Genomic DNA, 24,097 nt, shown 5'->3' with positions numbered 1-24,097 from the left:
ACTGGAATAAACCTTCTCACCCTCTCACTCATCGATTAGTGTGACTGACCAGGCGTGGTTCCCACCGCTGCCTCCCTTAGCATTTGTCAGTCAGATTTGTGTAACTGGATGTTCTCGGTTATGGCTTCCTCCCCTTCTTATCAATCCTTGAGACACTGAAGAAGGTCCTTGACCAGACACCCTGAAAGGAGCAGACACCCTCCTTCCACACACCCTTACACAGACCATCACCCAGTTGCCACCTACCTGTCTTCACAGCACGAACGCTGAAGTCACACACAACTGTGGCTCACCTGAAAATAACAGATACAGAGACCAGTCCAATCCAAGTCGATTAGTTTATTAGCAAAACTACAAAGGATTGTACTGAATCACCGCTTTGGCCAACTCCAGGAGGCCCTTGGGTTTCCAGCGGTGTTGCAGGAACTGTGCAGCAAAAATCGCCGACCACCTCACTGGTGCAGTCCCAGCTGGTTACATGTTCTCCAGACCATGGCTCCATTGCCACCAGCCTGGCTTGACAGCACAAACACCAATGTCACACACTGCCGATGGCTGCTGAGGAAGCTGCAAAGATACATAATTCTCCACATTGGTCATACAAAGGCTTTTGCTCAACAGCTAAGCAAATAGCAAGAGCAGTGGCTGTTACGGCTAAGAGCTGGAGGAAAGTTCACCAGGTCCAGGCACCTGCGTAGGAATGGCTCACCTTAACATATAAAATATACCTAATAAAAACTAAGTTAAACTACTAACTAAATCCACGTGGGCTGTTGTGTTAACTGCTTTAAAGACAGAGACAGAACAGCTACTGCTCCGAGCACCAGCTCCGTTTATCAATAAGGGATCGATAAGAGAATGATAATCCCAAAAAGCAAAACAGCACAGCTTGCAGCCGACGTTGAGCTGCTCTCAGATCCCGCAGCCCTTTCTTTAAGCATGACAAGTACTTGCTGCAGGAAAACTATTTTTTGCCAGTGTCACATATTTTCTCATAGCAGCTGATAAAGTCGGTACTTTCTAGTGCTGCCTTTGCTCTTCATCTGGCACTTGGTCTTAATCTTGGTCATATGACTGCCCGCTGCAAGAATGTTTTTCTTTTTTGCTCTAAGACAAAGCAGATGTAAATGTTTATGGCAAGAAGGGAAGAGGACTCTGACTTTATCATGAAGCAAGGGAATTTCTGAGCGATGGCGGGAGCAGCACGCCTTATTTCACCCAACTTTGTGAGCAATTAGATATTGTTTTCTTCATGTGGCTTGAGGTCATAGTCATTATAAACTGAGGTCATAGTCATTATAAACATTTTAAACTAAGGAAGGCCAGATTTAGACTGGATTTAAGAAAGACATTTTTTACAATGAGGGTGGTGAGGCACTGGCCCAGGTTGCGCAGAGAGGCAGTGGAGGCCCCATGCCTGGAAACATTCCAGGTCAGGTTGGACAGGGCTCTGAGCAACCTGCTCTGGTTGAAGATGTCCCTGCTCTTGCAGGGGGGTTGGACTGGATGGCCTTTAAAGGTCCCTTCCCACCCAAACCATTATGTGATTCTATGATTATAACAATATTTTGTTGATAGACTTGTACTATGTTCTTCTAAAACGCAAAGCAGTTGCGGTTCTTCCTTCATATCAACTTGGCCTAAAGCTTCTCCAGTTCGACAAGAGCTTCCTGCTTTGTAATTCTCTGCCATGAAGCAGGGATTTCTCCTTTTCCTTGAAATTTCCCATTGTACCGTTTTTCTAGCTCTGTCCTGAAATGAGACACAAACCATTTCCAGTATGCTTGCATGGATGGATCAGGAGGAATGTTCCAAGTGGAATAAGGAGGTCCTGCATCCCGGTATCTCTTGTAGGGGATCCATGTGTCTTCACCAATCCTGAATAAACAGTCACTTGCAACGCTACTAGAACAAATATCAATGACCAGATTGTCTGTTTTATGCCACTTGTATCCCGTCAAAACTTGCGGACGGTGGAAGACAAGCTGATGGTCTCCATCGTGATTCTGCATGGTGTTTGTGCAAACGGCCCCACAAAAGGGACACTTCTCCCAGCACCCTGCAAACTGTTCAGCCAGGATTGTATGAGGCTGCCTTTCAAAGGAGGTCATATCAGCACTAGCAAACTCTTCCTTGAGATTATCTCTCAGGGGAGCCAGTGCTTCCGTTATGGCATTATTCAGGAACTCTATGTCTGTTACCTCCTGATGCTCAATGCCTTTCAGGTCCCTTCTGGGCAAGCTCAGCATCTCTCCAAGTGCGCTGCAAAATTCATCCAGCCAAAGAGAGATTTTGTCATTTCTGTCTTTTCTGTCTTTGACAATGTTGGTTGATGTAAAAACAGCTGACTGGATGCTTTCATAGTGGTGAGCAAGGGAGTCATCTAAAAACTTCTCCAGCCTCCTGTTCTTATCTAAACAGTACGTCTCAACACGTTTCTCAATGTAACTCTGCAAAAAGTCTCCTGGGCAATTAAGGTACTCCTTGAAATTCTGAAAATTTTCTTCTTCTGCCAGGTATCTCAGTATGCAAACTTCCAGAGAGGATCTATTGCCATTGAAATCTGGTATTTTACCCTTCATGTCTCGAGCTATGGCAAGAGCTGTCTTCTCATAGACCGCCTGGCGAAGAGCTGGGGCAATCTTGTCACACAGGAAAACAGCAAATGTTGTGATAGAAGTGGCTCCTTGGCAGGAAATCTGGAAACATTTAAAGAAATCTTCTCTCTTGTTCTCCAGGTAGATGGCTGGATCATTTGCTTTTCTGAATGCTGTATGCATGGCTTTAAACCTTTCCGCTGCCATTCTGCACAGATACAGTGATAAATCTATTCTGTAATCTTTATTAAAACTGTATTTTGCATTGCTAGGGACAGAGTTCATACCTTTCTGTACTTCATTTAGTATTTCATGAATAAAACTTCGACTGTAATCCCTTTTCTCCTTTTCCTTCTTATCAATGTTTGCCCTCACACCCGCTATGATGTTATCTGTAATGTGGTGTATGTTGTTCACATCAGCATCATCAAAACTGATACTCAGGATGCCCCAACGTTTTTTCTTAGCGACATGTTTCTCCAAGTCAACAGAAAATACTCTGTGCTTGGGAAATGTCCTGATTCGTCCATGTAAGTTAGGCTCCTTAAAGTGATCTAGAAGGACATCTTCTATTTCCACATCGATATCAACCTGTTCCAGAGGGGGAGCAGCAAGGGAGACTTCAGTAATCCAGATTGCCCAGAGAGAAATAAAGTTGTCTCTCAATTCTCTTTCACTTAGTCTCTGGCCTTTTAGAGACAAAGCCAACTCCCTACTCTTTTTCAGGAGCTCATTTTCATAGTCTGACTTCCTTTCATCCAGTTTACACTGGTTCTTCTTTAGTTCAATAAGATTCTCACACTTCTTTCTAGTTTCAGTAAGAAGAGACTCTTTTAGTTCTTTCAGCTTCAGTTCCGTGCTGCCTTTCCACTGGACCAGTATCTCACAGTCTCTGTCTTCACTGAAATACTTTTCCATGTCTTTCGTGATGGCATCACTTGTCCCTTGCACTAGTTTTTCAAGGTGTTCTGTGGTGACCTTCTGCAAGTCCCCATTCCGAATTTTATTGTCCAGTTTCATTTGCAAGTCCAAGATGTGACTCCTCAGCTGCCAGGTCCACTGACTAAATGCGGTTTCCAGTTTCTTGTATGCAGCAATCTCCACTGAATTCTTGAAGCTGAAAATGAAGTTTTCATTCAGCAAAGCATTCCAGAGGTCACTAATACGAACTTTCAAGCTCGAGAGCCTCAAAATGCTGCCCTGCGACTCCTTCTTGGCAGCTTGGAGAATTTTGCTCTTTAATTCCTGGACGTTCTGGCTGTAGGTGGGATTGGGTGGTGCCATTGGGGGATTTCCTTCCCACAGGTGAGCAAAGTAATGAATGTGGGTGTTCACGTCAAAGCGGATGACGTCACTGAAGCAGGAGACGTCACAGAATTCCTGCTGGGCGGCTGTCATGGTCATTTCATCCAGCTTTTCCTGCAGACGTCTTTGTCCTTCCATGTTCTGTTCCTTAGCAGTTATTTCTCCCACATTTTGATGTACAAACAGGCAGCTAGGGGAAAGATTTACTTGCTTCATCCTCAGAAAAGCCTGCACAGCAATCTGAAGGACATCTTGCATTTCTGAAGGATTTTCTCCAAAGATATTGATCAGAGTCATGTTGCCAATGCCAATGACAAAGGTGGCCAGCTCGTTGTCATGATTAAGGGACTGTTTATTGGCCATCTCTATGGCACGAAGTCCCTCTGTGTCAACAACTAGCATGTAATCGAAGTCCAAATCCTGTTGCAGCTTCTCATCCGCTTTAATTAGCTGCATAAAGGCTCCCCGGGTGCATCTCCCTGCACTGACATTAAACTGAAGACCAAACATAGCATTCAACAGGGTTGACTTCCCTGTGCTCTGGATGCCAAGCACTGAAAGAACAAATACTCGTTTGTCCCCTAGCTTCTCAATTAATCTGTCAAAGATTGCTCCAACCCATCGTAATGGTACGTAAGAAGCATCACCATCCATCAGCTCAATAGGATACCCTGAAACCATCAGATCAGCTGCAATTTCAGGTAGTTTGACAAAACATTTATCCTCAGAGTTCATTGATTGCAGAGCTTCATAAATCTGCCCCACCTCTCTCAAAATATGCTCAAGGCCAATGGATGAATCGTTGATTTCATTGGATAGGGCATTTAACTTACTCAGCAACAGAGGTTTCAGATTGTTTTTTTCATTGCTTTTCTTTATTGCCAGGATTTGAGACCATAACTGGTGATACTGTCTCTTCAGTTCATCAAGGCTATCGGAGGTCAGGTCATCCATAAAGACCTTCATCCACTGCAGGAAATATTTCTTGGTATCTGCTGGCTGTGACTGGAGAAAGCCAAGGACTGACTTCATCAGCTGATTGAGGGGGAATGCTTTCTCTAGTTGCTTTCTTCTTATTGTCGCCTTCTCTGATTCAATTTGGCTCCGATGATGCTCTATGCTCTTGTTCCTCTTTTCCTGCAAACGAGTGAGTTCTTTGTCCTTTTGGCACCATGTGTACCACAGTTTTCCTTGAAGAGGCAGTAGCTGGGATTTGATCTCAGACAACTTCTCTTTCTTCAGAAGCTTCACCAGCGCCTTTGCCTTTTCTTTGCCTGTCACACACGCGTCTGTATCTTCATCGACTAAGAACCCGTGCTTGCGAGCTTTGTCCAGGCAGGCGTCAAGGCTGAAAAGCATGTTAGATCCTTCCAGGAGATTCTTGATTATTTTTGTCAGCTCACCCATTAATTCTGCTTCGTTTCTGTTTTTGATACCTATTCTTATGTTTTGGCTAGATCGGCCAGGTGCAACATTCTCTTTTTCAGTGAAAAGACAAACCAAAGGCCTTTGTGACTGCCACAGGTCACGTAAAATTTTCATCCCTTTCTTGTCACTCTGATCAGACTCAGATACAAGAGCCACGTTCACAGCAGCTATCTCCTGTAAAAACTGTAGCTGTTCTGCGTGATCCCTTGCATCTCCATGCAGGTTACAGAAAGCAACACAGCAGTCAAAGCTGTCATCATCGCTGCCCCGGGGACAGTACCAGGAGATCTCCACAACACCTTTCATCAGCAAGCAGTCTTTGGTGCTGCCTTTGCAATGTCGGTGGAAAAAAATGTCATGCTTTTGTTTGCTCAGCAGAGCATTGAGGATCTGAGACTTGGAAGAGGAAGGAGAACTGCCAATCCGTATGAAGGACACGATGGGTGTCTCTGCCTGATAAATGAGTTTGTTTTTGTAACTGTTAATTTTGCCCTGCTTTCCCAACTTCTCAGTCCCTTTCCAGCTCTTTTTTATTTGGCTGAGGGACCAGAGGGGGAACTCTATCTGTGAAGTGCATGGGTTTGGTACCAGGAGAGGAAGCGCAAATTGGCAGAAAGCAAGCTTTGTTGAAATGTACTGTCTCATGAAATCATCAGCGCAATGAAAAATTGCCATCTGAAGGTCCATGGGGTGCACATGACCATCCCTGGTTGCAGATTCAGGGGCTTCTTCCTCCAAATCAGTGAAAAAGTCATCAAAGGAATCCGAGGGTTCATGCTCTTGCTCTGCGGTTTTTGGCACGGGTGCAAGCCCTGGGTTGCTCTCATCCTTGCAAGTCAGGTACCTCACCCGATAATCCACAGTTAATAGCTTTTGCAAGAAGTAAAATGGTAGTTCATTGTCCTTTCTGGGCTGGCTGTCATGTAAAGATGTCTTGTATATGATGTGGAAATCTTCCGTCCCCATTTTTCTTGGATAGTAACTTTCTAGTCCAAGGCGCTGAAGTAAGTGGAGGAACTCTTCGTTTGCAATGGCTTGATTTGCCTTGGATTCACTGCCGTCTGATTTGGATTTGGACTGACTGGAAGGCTCTGTTCTTTGAAAAGTGTCTTCTATGTCTTTGATTATACTGTGTTTCTTCAGATCGTCACATGTGTCATCCAAGTGCCCACTGATGAAGGAATGCAAGTTGCTTTCCAGCATCTCCCAGTCTTTGAATGCACTGTGCTTTTCAAGGAGAGTTTTTATCTCTGTGGACCATAAGTTTTTCATGTGATCTTCCATGAAAACTAAACGCTCATTCTTCTGCTTAAGGGACATCTCTTTATATTCGGATGTTACAGTTAGACCCGTCAGCAGCAGGAAGGCATGGGCTCTGTAAACATCTTGCTCCTTCAGACTCAGATATTCCTTATGCCCCATTTGCATTTCATTTATCATGAAGTTAATTTCTGGACATCCAAGGAGGTACTGAAAAGTGCTCCTTTCCACCTGGTATCCCGCGCTGGTTGTAATTAGGAGCACCAACAGTTCTATGTCTTTCTGTGCCCTTTCCTGGAGAAACTGGAGTAAGGAATAAACAGCTAGGCTTGCAGTCAAGGTGGCTTTTATCTTTGCTTCATGAATGGCAGATGCAGAGGTTTCTGGTGCGTAGGTGACTTCCTGGATGTACTCCTTCATTTGCAGCAGTGTCTTGGTAAGATCTTCAAGCTCAGAAACATTGGGAGTTTGGGGAAGTGTGTGCTCAGTATGGAAGATCCATTGCATAATGAAGGAAGACCTGGGGAAGTCCTTGACAGAATAGACATGAGGATCCAGGAGGCACCTCAACAGAGACTTGATATAGGTGGTGTTTTCTGGAGGTGACTTCTTGCAAAGCAGAACGATATTCACCAGGAACTCCTGCAGTGCTTTGTCCGACAGACATACGTTGATCCAGACACTATGGTTTTTTGTTTTTTCATTCAGATTCTGTTTGAAATCTATCAGTGTGAGCAGTTTCCTTTCATCCACCGCCACCTCCCAGGCCTTCACACACTCCATGAAAGCTCTGGCTTCTTCCACTGCACTGACCAGTTCCTCTCCAAACATGGTGCCGACACTGTGATTCGTTAGCGCTTCATACGCAGCCCTGAGACTGCTGCTCATTTGATAGATGGACTTAAAATCACTGCTGTGATTGAACTTGATTATATCCCACACCGGGATCAGCTGAAAGCCTCGGTCGATAACGCACCAGGTTGTGTTATTAGTTACAAGCCCCAGTTTCCACTGAAGAAGAGAATCTGTCTCTGATGGGCCCCCTGTGTTGGTCACGTAGACCTGAACCGCTGTGTAGGCACTCTTTCCATCTCTTCCCTGAAAAGAAGCCTGTGAGCTGGATTTCGAAACGTCCACGTCCACTCCCACACTGACACTGAAGCCGCTGAAGCTGGCCCCAATGTAGGAGTTCAGTGCTTCAGATGCTTGTCGCTTCATCTCTTCCCGCTGCTCAGCTCTGAACCCTTCTGTAGATGCCTTCCACCAGAATATCCCCCCAAAGTGGAGGGGACCCTGGTTTACGTGGGACCCAAACCTGCTGAAGAAGCTCGCACACCTGCTCTTCAGCATGTTGGGCCTGTCTGCTTCCTCAGTGATGCTCAAAAGATGCTCGATGTCTTTCAGCTCCTGCAGGGCCGCATCTGAGAGGTAAAGCTGATGCTTTTGGAAGTAGCAGGAGGCCAGAGGGATGTACTGGTACTTGGTGGTGCAAAGGTAGCTCTGCTCAGAGCGGGACTGGTGGGTGTCCTCCGATCGCGAGGACTTGCTGTAATCTACGTTAGCTTCAACATTAAACCCCCAGAACCCGGCTTTGGCAGAAACGCTGATGCTGAACCCCAGCTGCTCCATGGACTTCGTGAAAGTGGCTTCTGCTGCAGAGGAGGAGAACTCCTTCCTCTCAAGCAGCGACCCTTGCTCTGGACCGGCAAGCTTGAATCCATCGGGAACCCTGATGAGCTGGTCTCGCTTTGCCAGCACATCCGTAAGGCTGCTAGTTCTGTAAATGCCCTGCAGGGCCAGTCCCCCCGATGCCCGCCTCAGGACCTCCGTCTCGGAGACGTTCTCACCCCTGCCCACTGATGACTCCTGCTTCTCCAGCTGCTTCTGGATGCTTTCCAGCACATCCACCAATGACTTCTGTGCTGGTGCCCAATACTCTTTGGGAATCTCCATGGCTTGCCACAGAGCCTCCTCTTTCTGTCTTATAACGTCCCTGCTGTGGCTGCGGCTCTTGTGCATTTCTTTCAGCTCCTTCAGGGCTAGCTTGGCTGCTTCTTGTCTCTGCTTTGTCATCTCCAAGCGCTCCTTCTGCAGGTCCTCAAAAGTTGCTTTGTCGTCTGTTAGTTCCAGGAGTTTTCGGAGTGCCTTTCTTTCCCAGGCATACCGTACTTTGCACTCCAGCTTAAGGTAGTCTTCATACTGCAGATGTTTCAGGGCTTCTCTGGACTTGACTCCCAGTATCTCCGACAGTTTGGGGAGCCAGTATCCATCATCCAGTCCTTCTTTCTCACATGCTTCTGCCAGTAGTTTTTTAGCAAGATATGCCTTTTCATCATCCTCTAGTATTTCCTCCTGTGAACCCATGGCTGTGGAAGAAGAAAACAGACTTTCTTTAAGGTATGTTGTAAGAGGCCCCAGCCTCTTATAAGAGGGCTCTCCAGCAGCTCCGGCGCTGGGGATTCCTCCTACCCAGCTGCTGGAGCCCAGCCTGGGATGCCCCAAGACCTGGCGGTCTCTGTCCCGGGACAATGGATGTGCCTGCTGCTTTCCCATGTGCAGGTTCAACCCCAAAGCTGAGTGTGTAGCCCGTAGACAACACACACACACACACACACACAGAGACACACAGACACACACAGACACACACTCTGACTTGGGAACACAACCTGCCACGGACAATGTGCTGCCTTCAACAGCACTCACGTATACCCAACAGGACTGATAAATACGTAAGTACAGACAGCCGTGCGCATTCTGGATCCCTCGAGCACCGGCACAGCCCCTCTGTCCATCCAACACCCCTGCATGCATCCTGCACCCTCTTACCAGCCTCACAGGTCTCCTCCTCGCTGGCTGGTCCAGCTTGGTGCTCACTAGCAGAGGCACACGCTCATCTCACTGGCATCCCACGCTCATAGGACACACTCACCCCGAATACCCAGCACCAGGCACACAGGCTGTGACCTGTGGTCCCACTCCAGCTGCCAGTGCGGAGCCCCTCACTCACGCCTGTTCCCCCCCAGGAGCTGGTTCTCAGGACACACATCATTCCCACCCCAGTGGATGGGAAAAATCCAAGTTGTCCCTGTCCAGAGCTGTGCCTGGAGCATCCTGTTGGCCCATCATTAGTGACTGGAGACTTTGGGTCTTTGGCATTGTCTCCAGGACCCCCTGTCTATCCAAGTTTGTGTCCCTGTGTTGTTTGTGTCCCTGTTTATCGTTTCCCCCCTCGCTTATTATCCCATATGCATTGGAAAGGTCCTTGACTGCTAACCTTAATCAAGCTGACGCTCTCACTGTACACGTGCCTTTACACCTTTTTTTTTTTATACTGTCATACAAACCTGATAATTGTCTCTGTCTCAATTCAGTTGGATACTGAAGAGATTTATTCAGCGCACCAAACCTTCCCATGCATTCAGCTTTCGTCCCACCAATGACGTAAGATTCTTACCAACACAGATATTGATCAGAGGTGCTTGTGACTGGGCTCTTGGACCCTTTCAGAGCCTTCAGCGTCAGCTTTTCCTTTAAAGTCAGTGAAGATTTAGGCAATACGCTCAACGGATATGGGGTCTGATTCATCTCACCTCACAGCAGATACTCCTTTTGGTCAGATGCTTGACTTTTCCAGAGGACACAGGCAGCCAAGGTCTGCAGCTCAACTGAGGCAGCACACCATCACATGGCAGGCCTGGTAGACAAGGCTGGGGTGTTAAGAAGAAGATGGGGACCACCTCAACAACTGAAGAGGCAAAACACCAGGAAGGAAAGGCCCAAAATCCTAAAGGAGAAGACCAGACAGTCAGGAGATGGCAACCCATCAACGCAGAGGATTCATTCCAGGGAGCGGTGGAGGCCACCCCTTCTCCACCAGTGACAATTGCCCAGCCAGCAAAGACTCATCAGGGTCTTTTTGGGGTGGTGACCAGACTAGGACCTGAACTTTGCCTGGGACCTGAACCCACATACCCATTGTGTACATTAACCCAGGGACAGTTTGCAAAGTACCTATCTCCTGCTTCCAGAGTCTCTTCTGCACACAGCAAAAGGTGCCCAGAAGGTGCCTCAGGACAGGACTGTAATGCTTGTACACCATAACATCATGGGGAGGAAGACCACGCCTGGCCACGAAGTCAAAGCTCAATCTGACTGTAATTTAAAAAGGATTCCCCAGCATAGGGATCCTCCCCCAGTACCCAGCTACCTGCTGACCTCTCAAATACTGGCCCTCCTGCGACCACCACCCAGCCACCAGCAAGGGAGGGTGCAGGGCTCATGCCTGCTTTCTTGAGGGGAGAAGATGTGGAAGGATGGACAGCTGGCTGAAGAATGAAGAGTAGGCTGGTCTGCGAGAGCAAAGCCTGGAGACCTGTGGAAAAGTCCCAGCTCCAGATAAACAGGCTGTCCAGTTGACATCTGTGCTCTCCGGTCAGGCTCAGCCAGCCTCAAGACAAAGTCGGGATGTGGCAGAGCCTGGGGGAACGGCGCTGACAATGCGGCAGCATGTGCCCTGTCCCACCACTGGCCAGATCATGCATCTGCTGCTGTGGGTGAAGCTCAAGCCCTCAAACACCATGGTGGGTTGGCCTCCGCTGGGAACTAAGCACCCACCAGCAGTGCAGTCCTGCCAGCGGGACAGGGGAGAGAAGTAGAAAAGCAAAAGCAAGAAAAACTCCTGGGTCGAGATAAGGAGAGTTTAGCCAGCGAAGGAAAGCTGCGTGTGCTCACAAAGCAAAGTAGGGTGTTTATTCACTAATTCCCATCAGCGGGCAGATGTCCAGCCGCTCCCTGGGAAGCCACTCCCTCAGCACACGTGACGGCTGCTTGGGAAGGCAAACGCCGCAGCCACCAACATCTCCCCTTCCTCCTCCTTCCCCCCAGCTTTGTTTGCTGAGCACAACACCACGCAGCGCTGTCCCTGCGCAACTTCTCGCCCGTTGGCCCATTACCAACACTGTTTCAGTCTCAAATGCCCAAAACAGCACCGCACGGCTGCGATGGACAACATTAACTCCAGCCCCGCCAGACCCTGAATCACAGAATCACAGAATCGTTTAGGTTGGAAAAGACCCTTAAGATCATCGAGTCCAACCATGAACCTAACACTACCAAGACCACCACTACACCATGTCCCTAAGCACCTCATCCAAACGGCTTTTAAATACCCCCAGGGATGGGGACTCCACCACTGCCCTGGGCAGCCTGTTCCAGTGCTGGACAACCCTTTCAGTGAAGTAAAATTTCCCAATATCCAGTCTAAACCTCCCCTGGCGCAACTTGAGGCCATTTCCTCTTGTCCTATCACTTGTTACCTGGGAGAAGAGACCGACCCCACCTCTCTACACCCTCCTTTCAGGCAGCTGTAGAGAGCGATGAGGTCTCCCCTCAGCCTCCTCTTCTCCAGGCTCAACAACCCCAGGTCCCTCAGCCGCTCCCCATCAGCCTTGTGCCCCAGACCCTTCCCCAGCTCCGTTGCCCTTCTCTGGACACGCTCCAGCCCCTCAATGTCTCTCTTGTAGTGGGGGGCCCAACACTGAACACAGCATTCGAGGTGCGGCCTCACCAGTGCCGGGTACAGGGGACGATCGCTGCCCTAGTCCTGCTGGCCATGCTATTTTTGATACAAGCCAGGATGGATCTCTCGGGTGGATCTCATCAGGCCCCATAGACTTGTGAGTGTCTAAGTGGTGCAGCAGGTCACTCACCATTTCCCCCTGGATTATGGGGGCTCCATTCTGGTCCCCGTCCCTATCTTCCAACTCCAGGGGCTGGGTACCCAGAGAACAGTCGGCCCTGCTATTAAAGACTGAGGCAAAGAAGGCATTAAGTACCTCAGCCTTTTCCTCATCCTTGGTCACTGTGTTCCCTCCCCCGTCTACTAGGGACTGGAGATTCTCCTGAGCTCTCCTTTTGCCGCTAATGTATTTGAAGAAGTGTTTTTTGTTGTCTTTTACAGCAGCAGCCAGACTGAGCTCTAGCTCAGTTTTGGCCCTTCTAATGTTCTCCCTGCACAGCCTCGCTACACCTTTGTAGTCCTCCTGAGTTGCCCGCCCCTTCTTCCAGAGGTCACAGACTCTCCTCTTTTTCCTGAGTTTGAGCCAGAGCTCTCTGTTCAGCCAGGCCGGTCGTCTTCCCCGCCGGCTCGTCTTTCGGCACCTGGGGACAGCCCGCTCTTGTGCCTTTAGGACTTCCTCCTTAAAGAATGTCCAGCCTTCCTGGACCCCTTTGCCCATTAGGGCTGCCTCCCAGGGGACTCTCTCGACCAGTCTCCTAAACAGGCCAAAGTCCGCCCTCCGGAAGTCTAAGGTGGCAGTTCTGCTGACCCCCCTCGCCACTTCTCCACATATCAAAAACTCTATCATTTCGTGATCACTCTGCCCAAGACGGCCTCCAACCATCACATGGCTCACAAGTCCTTCTCTGTTCATGAACAAGAGGTCCAGCGGGCCCCTTCCCTCGTTGGCTCCCTCACCAGCTGTGTCAGGAAGGTCTCTGCCACACACTCCAGGAACCTCCTAGACTGTTTCCTCTCTGCTGTATTTCCAGCAGACAGCCGGCAGGTTGAAGTCCCCCACAAGAACAAGGGCTAGCGATCGTGAGGCTTCTCCCAGCTGCTTATGGAATAGGTCATCTGTCTCCTCATCCTGGCTGGGGGGTCTGTAACAGACTCCCACCACAATATCTGCCTTGTTGGCCTTCCCCCTGATTCTCACCCATAGACACTCCACCCTATCATCATCATCATCGAGCTCTAAACTATCCAGACTCTCCCTGACGTATAGGGCTACCCCACCGCCTCTCCTGCCTCGCCTATCCCTCCTGAAGAGCTTATAGCCATCCATCGCCGCACTCCAGTTGTGCGAGTCATCCCACCACGTTTCCGTGATGGCCACCATATCATAGTTTTCCTGATGTACAATGGCTTCCAACTCCTCCTGCTTGTTGCCCATGCTGCGTGCATTGGTGTAGAGGCACTTCAGCTGGGCTGTCGTCTGTGTTTCCTTCATAGGGGAACACCCCTTGTGTGCTTTGAGGCGTTTCACTGGCATTTCCTTCTTGGCTCCTGTTGCCTCAGTATCCCCTAGCTCAACTCTGTTTGACTTCGGCTGTGCCCCGGCATACCCCACACATCTCAGAGACACAGGCCAAGTGCCCTCGCTGGCACCCGCTCCCTCTAACCATGGCACGTCGTCCCTCAGCTTCCCTCGGGCAAGCCTGATATTATCCCCCTCCCCCTTTGAGTCTAGTTTAAAGCTCTGTCGATGAGCCCCGCAAGTTCCTGAGCAAAGATTCTCTTTCCCCTTTGAGAAAGATGAATCCCATCAGACGCCACCAAACCTGGTGCTGTGTAGGCCATCCCGTTGTCAAAAAAACCAAATCCGTGGCGATGACACCAGCCACGGAGCCATGCGTTAATAGATTGGGCGTCTCTGTTCCTTCTTGTGTCGCTGCCCACAACTGGAAGGAGAGAGGAGAAAATAACCTGTGCTCCTGAACTAGCACCCGGGCACACTTTGAAGTCCCAGCATGGCTTCACTTCTTCAAGAATAAGGAAAATGCCACACACAATTGCATTAGTGGACGCAGAGGACCACTAAGCATATTTATGGAATAACTCAGGATCGCTTTCTTCCTTGGAAGCAAACGAGAGAAGCAATAAGGCTGGCAGCACGACCTGCCATGGGACTGCCTGCACCCCGTTTCATGGGAACAGCCCCCTCAAGAGTGTTTTCCCCAGCTCTGCCCCAGGGGAACTGGGCTCGGGAAGTGCTTGTGCCTTGGAGGGGCTGCACCAGGGACCAGCGCACTTTGGGTGGTGAAGTTTAGACCGTGGGAGAGGCTGGGAGAGGTGAATCCCACTGTCACGGAGGTACACTGAAACAAACTCAAACGAGGGACAAGCTCACACAACTTTATTTCACAAAACAGCCAAAACCACACAACAGAAACCAATGAGGACCAGGGGTAAACCAAAATCAGTCAACACTCCAGTAACATTTCACACACGACAGGTTCGAGGTGTCAGTCGGGGTCCTGTCCTGACACGGCACTACACACAGAATGACGACCCACAGCGCGCGCACACCCCCCCTCACCAAGGGGGAAACTCTCCCCGTGGGTACCCAGCAGATGCAGTCGCTCACCCGGGGGCCGGGGGCTCGCTCAAGGATGGAGCCAGGAGAAATCACTCCCCAGAGGCGAGGGCACTCCATCCCGGGAGGTTTCCTCCGGTGCCAGCCCAGCCCCAGGGCAGGGGGCCCGAGCACCGCCCCGCTGCCCTGAGCACACCACTCCGGGGGGGGCTCCGGCGCCGCCCCATTTACTCCCCGGGTCGCGTCGGAGCCGCGGCCACCATCGGCCATGGTCTAGAAGCTTCTCCGAGCCCAGGCGCCTCATTGGCTGTGGCCCCTGTCTGCTGAGCAAGGGCTCCCGCCTCTCCTGCTCCCCCTGCCCCGCTGTGTACGTGCCGGGGGGCACGGCAGGGCGGAAAGGGCGCGAAAATGAGGCGCGAAAGGGCGGTGACCGCCGTGTTAAAAGCCCCGGTCTTTATCGGGGGGGGGGAGCGTGCCTGTCTCACCCACCATCACTCTATAGACAGGAAAAGGAAACTCCTCCTAGGCTCGGGGACAGAGCAGGATGCCGCAGGAATGCCGCTCGTCGCCCCAGTGCTGCCACACTCCCTAAGGAGCGGTGCGGGAGGCGGGCGGCACCACCCAAGCTGCCTGCGCCGCCAGCCCGAGGACTGCAACCTGGCACCCCCATTGCTTCTGCACCCCCATTAATGCTGACAGAGAGTATGCCACGGAAAAGGTAATTATCAGTGATGTTCCCCAAATTATCCACTTCAGCTGCCGAGGCCACGGCGCAGGGCTGCCCTCCCACCTCCCCTTAGGCCGCACAAAGGCAACCGCAGGGCCGCCTTCCCACCTCCCCTTCGGCCCTGCACTCTTGCTCTGACACATCCCAGCCCGGTCCCGTCTCCAGAGCAGGGAAGCAAATGGCAGCAGCCTGCCGGTGCGCGCACAGCCCCGCAGCCGCCCCAGCCCGCAGCCCCCGGCACGGCTGGGCTTCAGGGGGGCGCAGGCATCCTGGCCCACGGGGGGCTGGGTCCTGCCCAGGGCGGGCAGGGTCAGCCCCGGCTGCGGGGAGCGTTTCCCAGCCCGGGCACAGGCTCGCAGCGGGGAAGGGGCCCTGTCCCTACAGCAGGCAGCACGTCCCTCCCCATCCAGCTCTGCTGCCAGCTCTCGAAGCCGGGCTTCGCACCTCTTGCAGACATCAGTCTGCCCCTGCATCCCCCCCGGATGCCTCCTCCTTCCCCACCTGCTTCTGCTCTGACCCCCCTGCCTCCTTCCTACCCTCCCTGTTCAACCCTTGCAGCACACACAGGTCCCCTGAACTTCCTCAAAAAGGCTGGCGAGCAAAGGCCGCTTCCTCCATCCCACGCTCAGAGCAGAGCCCATTTGCCTGCTGCCCTAAAACCCCTTTTTTCCTTTGCTGGCTTCTCTCAAGTCATGGAAAACACATGAAATATGAAGCAGAAGACAAACAAGATCCCTGCTCTGGGCTGAACCCCAGCCCCCAGCCCCAGAGCTAATCAGCAGGGTCCTACCGTCTCCCTCCAGTGCTCAGCAGCTCACAGGCTGGTGTCGGCCCAGCCCAAATCCTCTTTATATAGCCCCTTGGGTCTGTTGAGTGAGTTGCTGCTTCCTGTTTATAAAAGCAGCAAAGTAGGCTTCTGCTTCCTGGAAATCAGGCCATTGCCTGCAACAGAGAACAAAAGTGAAACTTGGCTGCCTTGTGTGCTGGCCTGGTGTGCCCATCCAGTGCTGGCAGGGGGCTGGCAAAAGTGCTGCCTGCAATCAGGGCGAAAGGCAGCAGTGGCTGGGCAGCATTTGGGGCTCTTGGCTGGAAGCCTCCCTGACCTGTTCCTCTTACCCCAAATCATCGAATCAGAGAACGGTTTGGGTGGGAAGGGACCGTTAAAGGCCATCCAGTCCAGCCCCCTGCCACGAGCAGGGACATCTCCAACCAGAGCAGGTTGCTCAGAGCCCCGGCCAACCTGACCTGGAATGTTTCCAGGGATGGGGCATCCACCACCTCTCGGGGCAACCTGGGCCAGTGTCTCACCACCCGCAGCGTAAAAAATTTCTTTCTTAAATCCAGTCTAAATGTGCCTTCCCTTAGTTTAAAACCATTGCTCCTTGTCCTGTCCCAACAGGCCTTGCTAAAAAGTCTGTCCCCATCTTTCTTACAAGCCCCCTTCAGGTACTGGCAGGCTGCTATAAGGTCTCCCCGCAGCCTTCTCTTCTCCAGGCTGAACAGCCCCAGCTCTCTCAGCCCTTCCTCACAGCAGAGGGGTTCCAGCCCTCTGACCATTTCCGTGGCCTCCTCTGGACCCGCTCCAGCAGGTCCATGTCTTTCCTGTGCTGAGGACCCCAGAGCTGGACGCAGCACTGCAGGGGGGGTCTGACCAGAGCGGAGTCGAGGTGTATTGATACCAGGGATTGCCCCGACCCATGTGCAGGACCTTGCCCTTGGCCTTGTTGGATCTCAGGAGGTTCACATGGGCCCACTTCTCCAGCTTGTCCAGGTCCCTCTGGATGGCATTCTGTCCTCCAGGCATGACAACTGCACTGCTCAGCTTGGTGTCACTGAAAACTTGCTGAGGGTGCACTCGATCCCACTGTCTATGTCATTGATGAAGATACTGAACAGCACTGGTCCCAGTATGGACCCCTGAGGGACATGACTTGTCACCAGTCTCCATCTGGACATCGAGCAGTTGACCACTACTCTCTGGATGTGACCACCAGCCAATTCCTCATCCACCGAACAGTCCACCCATCAAATCACAGAATCACAGAATCGTTTAGGTTGGAAAAGACCTTTAAGATCATCGAGTCCAACCGTAAACCTAACACTGCCCAGCCCACCACTACACCATGTCCCTAAGCACCTCATCCAAACGGCTTTTAAATACCCCCAGGGATGGGGACTCCACCACTTCCCTGGGCAGCCTCTTCCAGTGCTGGACAACCCTTTCGGTGAAGTAAAATTTCCCAATATCCAGTCTAACCCTCCCCTGGCACAACTTGAGGCCATTTCCTCTTGTCCTATCGCTTGTGACCTGGGAGAAGAGACCGACCCCACCTCTCTACAGCCTCCTTTCAGGCAGTTGTAGAGAGCGATGAGGTCTCCCCTCAGCCTCCTTTTCTCCAGGCTCAACAACCCCAGGTCCCTCAGCCGCTCCCCATCAGCCTTGTGCCCCAGACCCTTCCCCAGCTCCGTTGCCCTTCTCTGGACACGCTCCAGCCCCTCCATGTCTCTCTGGGAGTGAGGGGCCCAACACTGAACACAGCACTCGAGGTGCGGCCTCACCAGTGCCCAGTACAGGGGCACGATCACTGCCCCAGTCCTGCTGGCCACGCTATTTTTGATACAAGCAAAATCCACCCTGAATTTTCCTTTCCCCATTCCTGCATCACCAGTGCCCTCTCCTCAGAGCCATTCTGAAAGCCATTTGCATCCACCATTCCAAAAACCTTGCAGGATTTATTCATCCTCATCCCGACCAGCCTGCACCCCCGCCACTCCATGTGTTTTGTGCCGGTTTTGCACCGCAGCCGCTCGGGGCAGCCCGGGGGGCTCGGCTCCCACAGGAGAGGTCTCTGCAGCGCAGAGGTGTCCTTCTGCCTCTGCGGGAGAGTGGCTCTGGCCGGCTGCCCCGGGGCAAGCTGCCTCTCGCTCCAGGCTTGGCCAAGCGTGGGTCAGGCCCCGGCAGCAGCCGGTGATCCGCTGCATCCCTCCTGCTGCCCTGAGGGAGATGCTCCAGCCCCGCAGGCGCTGGTCCCAGGGGCTGCGAGAGCACTGGCAGCACCCGGCTGGCTGGTTCCTGCAGGGAGCCCTGCCAAAGCAGTGCCTCTTTGCATCCTCCGTCCTGGGGGGGTTGGAGGATAAACTCCTGATCTGAGAAAAGAGAAATGAGTTATTTCTCTGAAAGCACATGAGCCTAAGGAGCAGTTTCAGTTCCACAGGCTACCTGAGCCCTCTCCAAGAATGGCTCTGATTTCTGAGAAACAGCGGCAGCCGGCCAAGCACAAGCTGGCAAGGAAAAGCAAAATTACTTTTGAACCTGCCCAGACTCCATGGAAAGAGCAGCAGCCCGGGAGAGCAGGGGACAAACTGCTGTTTGCCTGCCCCCAAGGTCACGGCTACAGACCCACGGCATCCCCCATCGGCAATTAACGGAGAGGGGGGTCATTAACATCACGAGGGGGCTCTTGAAGCCTCCCTGCAAACGTGCGCTCCCTCTTCTGTGGCCCAGGGGAGGTCGGGCAGCTCCCTGATATTCGGCTGGAATTGCACGAGGGCGGCCTTATCGACACCCCGAAGCGGGAGGCAGACGCAGGAGAGCTCGGGGCCGCAGCGAGGAGCGGGGAAGGGAGCAGACAGCAGGTCCCACCGAGGGGACCTGCTCAGTGCCTCCTCCTGCCTCTGTAGGGGAAGGGCATAGGGCAGCCAGACCTATAGCCCAGGTATAGGGGATGGAGCTGGGGAGGGGAGGGATGGGGAGGGCTGCTCGGCGGCCGTGCTCAAGTCAGGTCCCTTGAACAAGCCAGGGATGTCGGAGACAATCTCCAAAACCATGAGCTATCATCCCCAAGAGCTCGTGTAGGATGGGGAAAGCCCCAGGGCTGGAGCAGGGCAAAAAGAAGGAAATGGGAACTGGAGACTCGCAGCCCCTCCGGCTCAGCTTCCGCAGCCAGAGCCACGCGAGCAAATCACCACACAATCCGTTTGTAAGCACCCGGGGGTAATAAGCTGAGACAGAGCAGCCAGGGTGGCTTTGCCAAGCCCAAATGCTGTCACGCCGACCTAATTTCCTTCCCCGAGAGGTTCGTTGGCCGTGGGGATGGGGAAGCAGCGGTGGGTGTCCTGTCCCTCGGCTCAGCGGGGATGCCGGCCCCGGCTCCCGCCATGTTTTCCAGCATGGGAAGCAGGCGCAGACCGTGCTGGCACCCAGGATCCCGGGGTGCCAGGCCACGGTGCAAGGCTGCTCCCAAAAAGCTACCTCTCGCTTTGGGGTAGAGGAGCGAGGACGATGCGCCGGGGAGGGGGTTGTCCTGCTCCACTCAGCACCTGCACGGCTGTGGGACCCACGCTGCGGCGGGGAGGGAAACCCTCGGGGGTTTGGGGCGGGGGGCAGAGGGGAGGAAGGCAGAGGGTGCCTCACGTCCCCCCGCGAATGGGTGCTCACACGGAGCGGGCTGAGGGCCCAGCAAAGAGCCCGCCCGCAGCAGGGCGGTGCACACCCCCCCACACACGTACGAGCACGCACACACACGTGAACACATGCGTATGTGCACACACATGGAGACATTTGCACACACATGCATACACGCACGCACACATGGACATGCGTACGTACCCACACGTGCACACGCACACACATATGCAAACGCATATGTGTGCACACACATGTGTGCACATGCATGTGTATGCATGTGCACATATGCATGCATACAGATGCACACACATGCACACGGCTATGCACACGCACACGCCTGCATGCACACACCCACACACCTGCACGCATATACACACGCGCACACACACGCACACGCACGCCATGCATATGTGCACACATGCACGGGCACACACATATGCATGCATATGTACACAGGCACACATGCGCACGTGCACACACACGTGTGCACACACACGGAGGCACATGTATGTGTACATCCACACGCCACCCCCCGCACAGCCCAGGCCTCAGCTGGGCTCCGCCGCTGGACGCTCTCGGCTGGGCGCTGCGCCCCCGCCCTGCCCAGCACCCCAGAGCCCGGTGCCCCGGGGCCAGCCCCGCGCTGGGGACCGAGCACTGCCAGGGCGGGAGCTTTTAGGGGCAGCACGGAGAAAAGATGAGCAGTGCAGGGGGCTGCAGCGGGGAGCGGTACCCCTGGGGACGGGCGATTTGGCTTGTGGGGCCACGGGGTGCCAAGTGGGGCAACTCCGGAGGAAAGGTGGCTCGGGCTGGTAATGCCACCGCGGGCGGCTGCTGGGAGGGTGCGGCCGGAGAGGTGGCTCAGGAGGGTCCTGCCAGCAGCACGGGGAGAAGGGGGAAGGCTCCTGGGAGCAGGACGAGGGACAGACGCTTCTCCCCAGTCTCCTTAGGGGTTTCCTGGCCCAAAGGACGTTGGTTCCAGCCCCTCATTGTGGTGCTGGGCTGCTCTCGGTGAGCTGGGGCTGAGCACCTCCCCTGCACCGTCCCGCACCAGGAGATGGAGCACTGCACCAGCCCGCGTCCCCGGCCACGCGTGACGCTGCACCCCGCAGCCATGCCCGTCCTCTCCCTGCCCCGGGCGGCAGGGAAGGGGCCAGGAGAGAAACGACTGGTTTTAATGGAACCGTGCATGGAGCCAAAGAAAAGCACGTGGGGAAAATACGGTCTCCCAGCCCCTCGGGCTTCATTTGATCATTACAGCCGCTCCTTTAATCTCCCCTGGGGATGGGCAGACCTGGGGGGGTTCCGGCTCTCCGGAGGGATGGATGTCACCCAGAAGGCCACCATGGCGGACAGCATCGTTGCTCTCCCGTCCCCACAGCCCCTGTGGCAGCTCCTCTCTGACCTCCCTCCCTCTCCACTGGCCCCTGCCCTGCTGATTGAAATTTGGGAGCGGGGACCCCTCTGTCATTACCAGGAAGGTGTTTATTGCGGCCGGCGGCTCTGCGTTGTGCTGTGCTCCTCCTGCCAGCCCCGGGCACTGAGGTGACGGACTTCCCCAGTGCAGCAGTTCAGGAACTCGTCCCCCCATGTTGGCCCCTCTGCTCCATGGATGGACAGACAGACAGACACTGCTGTGCCTTGTCACTGGAGAGTCGCTCCTGGGGCTGCATCCTGGGGGCTGCGGGGCCAGTAGGGCTCCCGCCAGCTTGCCAGAGCCGGTGGGAACCCACGGGAGTCGGCAGTGGCGCGAGGGGCAGCCACCCTCAATGTGTGCTGCCAGGGGCCCGGTGACCACTTCCCCCTCCCTCGCCTGCCAGCACCAGCCAGGTCTGGGCTTCTTTGGGGGGGACACGGTGACCTCGGGGCTCCCTCCAGCACCGCTCCTGCCTCGGGTGCTCCGTTCCAGCTGCTGCTTTGTCCTCCCATGGCATCAGCTCTCCGTCTGTGGGCTCCGGGACATCCGCGGGGACACCCGCAGGGACACCATCTTCACTCTGGGGAGAGAGGTGATGGTGACCACCTGGGGGAACCAGCTCACACACCCCCCAGCATCACCACGGCTGGTGCCCATCCTCAACCCACGGCCCCGCCGCGGGGGATGCTCACCCCCAACGATGCTCAGCAGCTCCTCGAGCTCCTGCTGCAGCCGCAGCCGCAGCAGCTCCCGCAGCAGCTCCCGGCGCCGGCTCCGCGGGGTCACCCCCATGTGCCGCAGGGTCCCCTCCGTCAGCCGCAGCAGGGCCCGGCCCGAGACGGCGTGCTCGTGTGCCAGCTCCGCCAGCTCCCCGGCCCCGCTCCGCGCAGCCAGCCAGGCCCCCACCTCCGCCACCGTCCACTGCCCCACCGGGCGCTGCTCCCACCGGGCCCCCTCCGACACCTGCGCCGGGAGGAGAAGGGTGAGCTGGGATGTCCCTGCGTCCCCCAGCCTGTCCCTCCAGCCCCATGGAAGCTATAGGGTCAAGCTGGCTCCTCCATGCCACAGTCCCCCCTACCCAGCCTGAACGTGACCCTCGGTCCCATCCCCACGCTGATACTGGTGGCTGCACCCACGTCCCCATCCTCCACCCATGGGGGTCCCCCAGCCCCCAGGACCCAGCCCCAGTTATCTGTGGGGTGTCTCCAGCTCCCGAGCCCCTGCCCACACTCACCTCGGCCGTTGGGCATCCCTCCGGCGGTGCCTCAGCCCCATCCTGCTCCCGGGTGTCCATGCAGGGCACGGGGGCAGCTCGGGCTCCCTGCAAACGGGGCTTCATCAGCCAGAGGTCCTGCAGCTTGCCCCCAGACCAGCCCCCCATGTCCTGCCAGCCAAATAACACCCCCAGCCCCTTACCGTGACAAAGCACCCCATCCCGTGGTCCCCGCCCGCCGCTGCCTGCCTGGGGGAATGCAGGTCAGGGTGGTCGCCCTCCCCAAAGCCACCTGGTCTGCGCTCCCTGCCCCCCCCGGCAGAAGAGGGCTGCTCAGCGGGGCACCAAGCCGGGGTGCACAGCGAGGCCCCGCTGCCCGTCCCGCCATGCAGGCGCGCAGAGCCCGGCACAGCCAGGAGGTGAGATCAGCCCCAGCTTGCCCGTGCCTGCTGCCTCCGTGGGCCCGGGGGGGGGGGACAGCGGCACGGCACAGCTCCCCCAGCCCAGGCAGGACCCTTTTCCCAGCCTGACCCCCTCCTCCTCACCGCCCTCCGCCTCGGGTCGGTGCCGAACACCGGGAGAGCGAAAGAAACCTTTGCCCCGGCCTTGCCTCCGCGGGCACAGTCCCGTGCACGCCCCAACAGCCCGGCCTCCCCCGGCAAACGGCACGGCCAGGCTGCGAGGGGACTCCTGGCCGTCTCGGGGAGCCGAGGGTCAGACCCAGGCCAGGTCGGAGGAGAGCAGAGCCGGGCTCCATCCGTACCGAGAGCCAGCGAAGGAGCTCTGCAAAGGCTCCTCCATCTCCCCTTCCAGTTCGCTGCAGCCAGCCCACCCTGTTTGCCCCGAGCACCTTCTCTGCGCAGGCCGGCACGGGTCACGCCGGAGCAGCTTCGCCTACGACAACCACAGTGGCAGCGAGGGTCCCGGTGGGTGGCGGGGACGTGGGAAAGACGCGGGCAGAGCAGGCGGGAGGAGCAGGATGAGCCTCAAGGATGAGTCACATCCAGAAGGGCTGTGGCCCTGCCCCACCGAGCGTGTAGGGACCCAGCCTGCAACAGCCCGCGGCGCTGCTCTGCCCCCCGAGACCCGGGGGGGGGGGGGTGTTAAATCCCACTGATAACTGTGAAAATGATCCACCATGGAACAGGCAGGCCAGAACGGTCCAACAGGGCCACGCGGCTCCAAGGGCTGTCCCAGGACACCAGCAACACGCTTGCACCTGAGCCGCAGAGGTATTTCACACCGTATCGGCTCACCTCCTGGACAAACAGCACCTGCCCAGCCCCAAACACGGAGCAGGGTACGTGCTTCAGCTCCCTCCGGTCCCTGCAGCAAGCCCCATCCACAGCTTTTGCCCCAGCACAACCACAACAGCCCCCCAGGGCATGCAGCGGGGGTGCGCGTGCCCCCCCCCATCCATCCATCGCTGCAGAACGGTCCGTGCCCACGCAGGCAGGACGGGCGGGCTTAGCCCGATGGACAAAGCAAGCAGCTACACAGTTTTGGTGGTGGTGCTACGTTCTCTTCTTCACAGACTGTTCAACTCAACGCATCCTGCAAAGCGGGATCACAGAGTCACCACGCCGACACGGCCGTGGGAACAGGCTCTCGCACACATGGGAACAATGGGAAGCGCAGTGGTGCCA

The 24,097-nt window shown here is 54.8% G+C and overlaps 1 protein-coding gene and 1 long non-coding RNA gene across 2 annotated transcripts; both read right to left on the bottom strand.

Annotated features, from left to right (window-relative positions):
• Positions 1 to 393: 393 nt before the first annotated feature.
• LOC142407904 (interferon-induced very large GTPase 1-like) lies at positions 394 to 8,954 on the bottom strand. Its single transcript, XM_075497603.1, has one exon. The coding sequence runs from the start codon at positions 8,952 to 8,954 to the stop codon at positions 1,641 to 1,643; it is 7,314 nt and encodes a 2,437-aa protein (XP_075353718.1). The 3' UTR covers positions 394 to 1,640.
• A 13,159-nt stretch (positions 8,955 to 22,113) lies between these two features.
• Positions 22,114 to 23,402, bottom strand: LOC142407586 (uncharacterized). Its single transcript, XR_012774980.1, has 3 exons — positions 23,302 to 23,402; positions 22,473 to 22,559; positions 22,114 to 22,201 (listed from the first exon to the last, which is right to left on the bottom strand). It is a non-coding gene; the product is annotated as an uncharacterized LOC142407586 (long non-coding RNA).
• Positions 23,403 to 24,097: the final 695 nt, after the last annotated feature.

This window comes from Mycteria americana, chromosome 3 (genome assembly GCF_035582795.1).
Source record: "Mycteria americana isolate JAX WOST 10 ecotype Jacksonville Zoo and Gardens chromosome 3, USCA_MyAme_1.0, whole genome shotgun sequence".
Taxonomy (NCBI): Eukaryota; Metazoa; Chordata; class Aves; order Ciconiiformes; family Ciconiidae; genus Mycteria; species Mycteria americana.
Note: the sequence above shows the minus strand (reverse complement) of the source record. Positions and strands in the feature narration are given on the sequence as shown.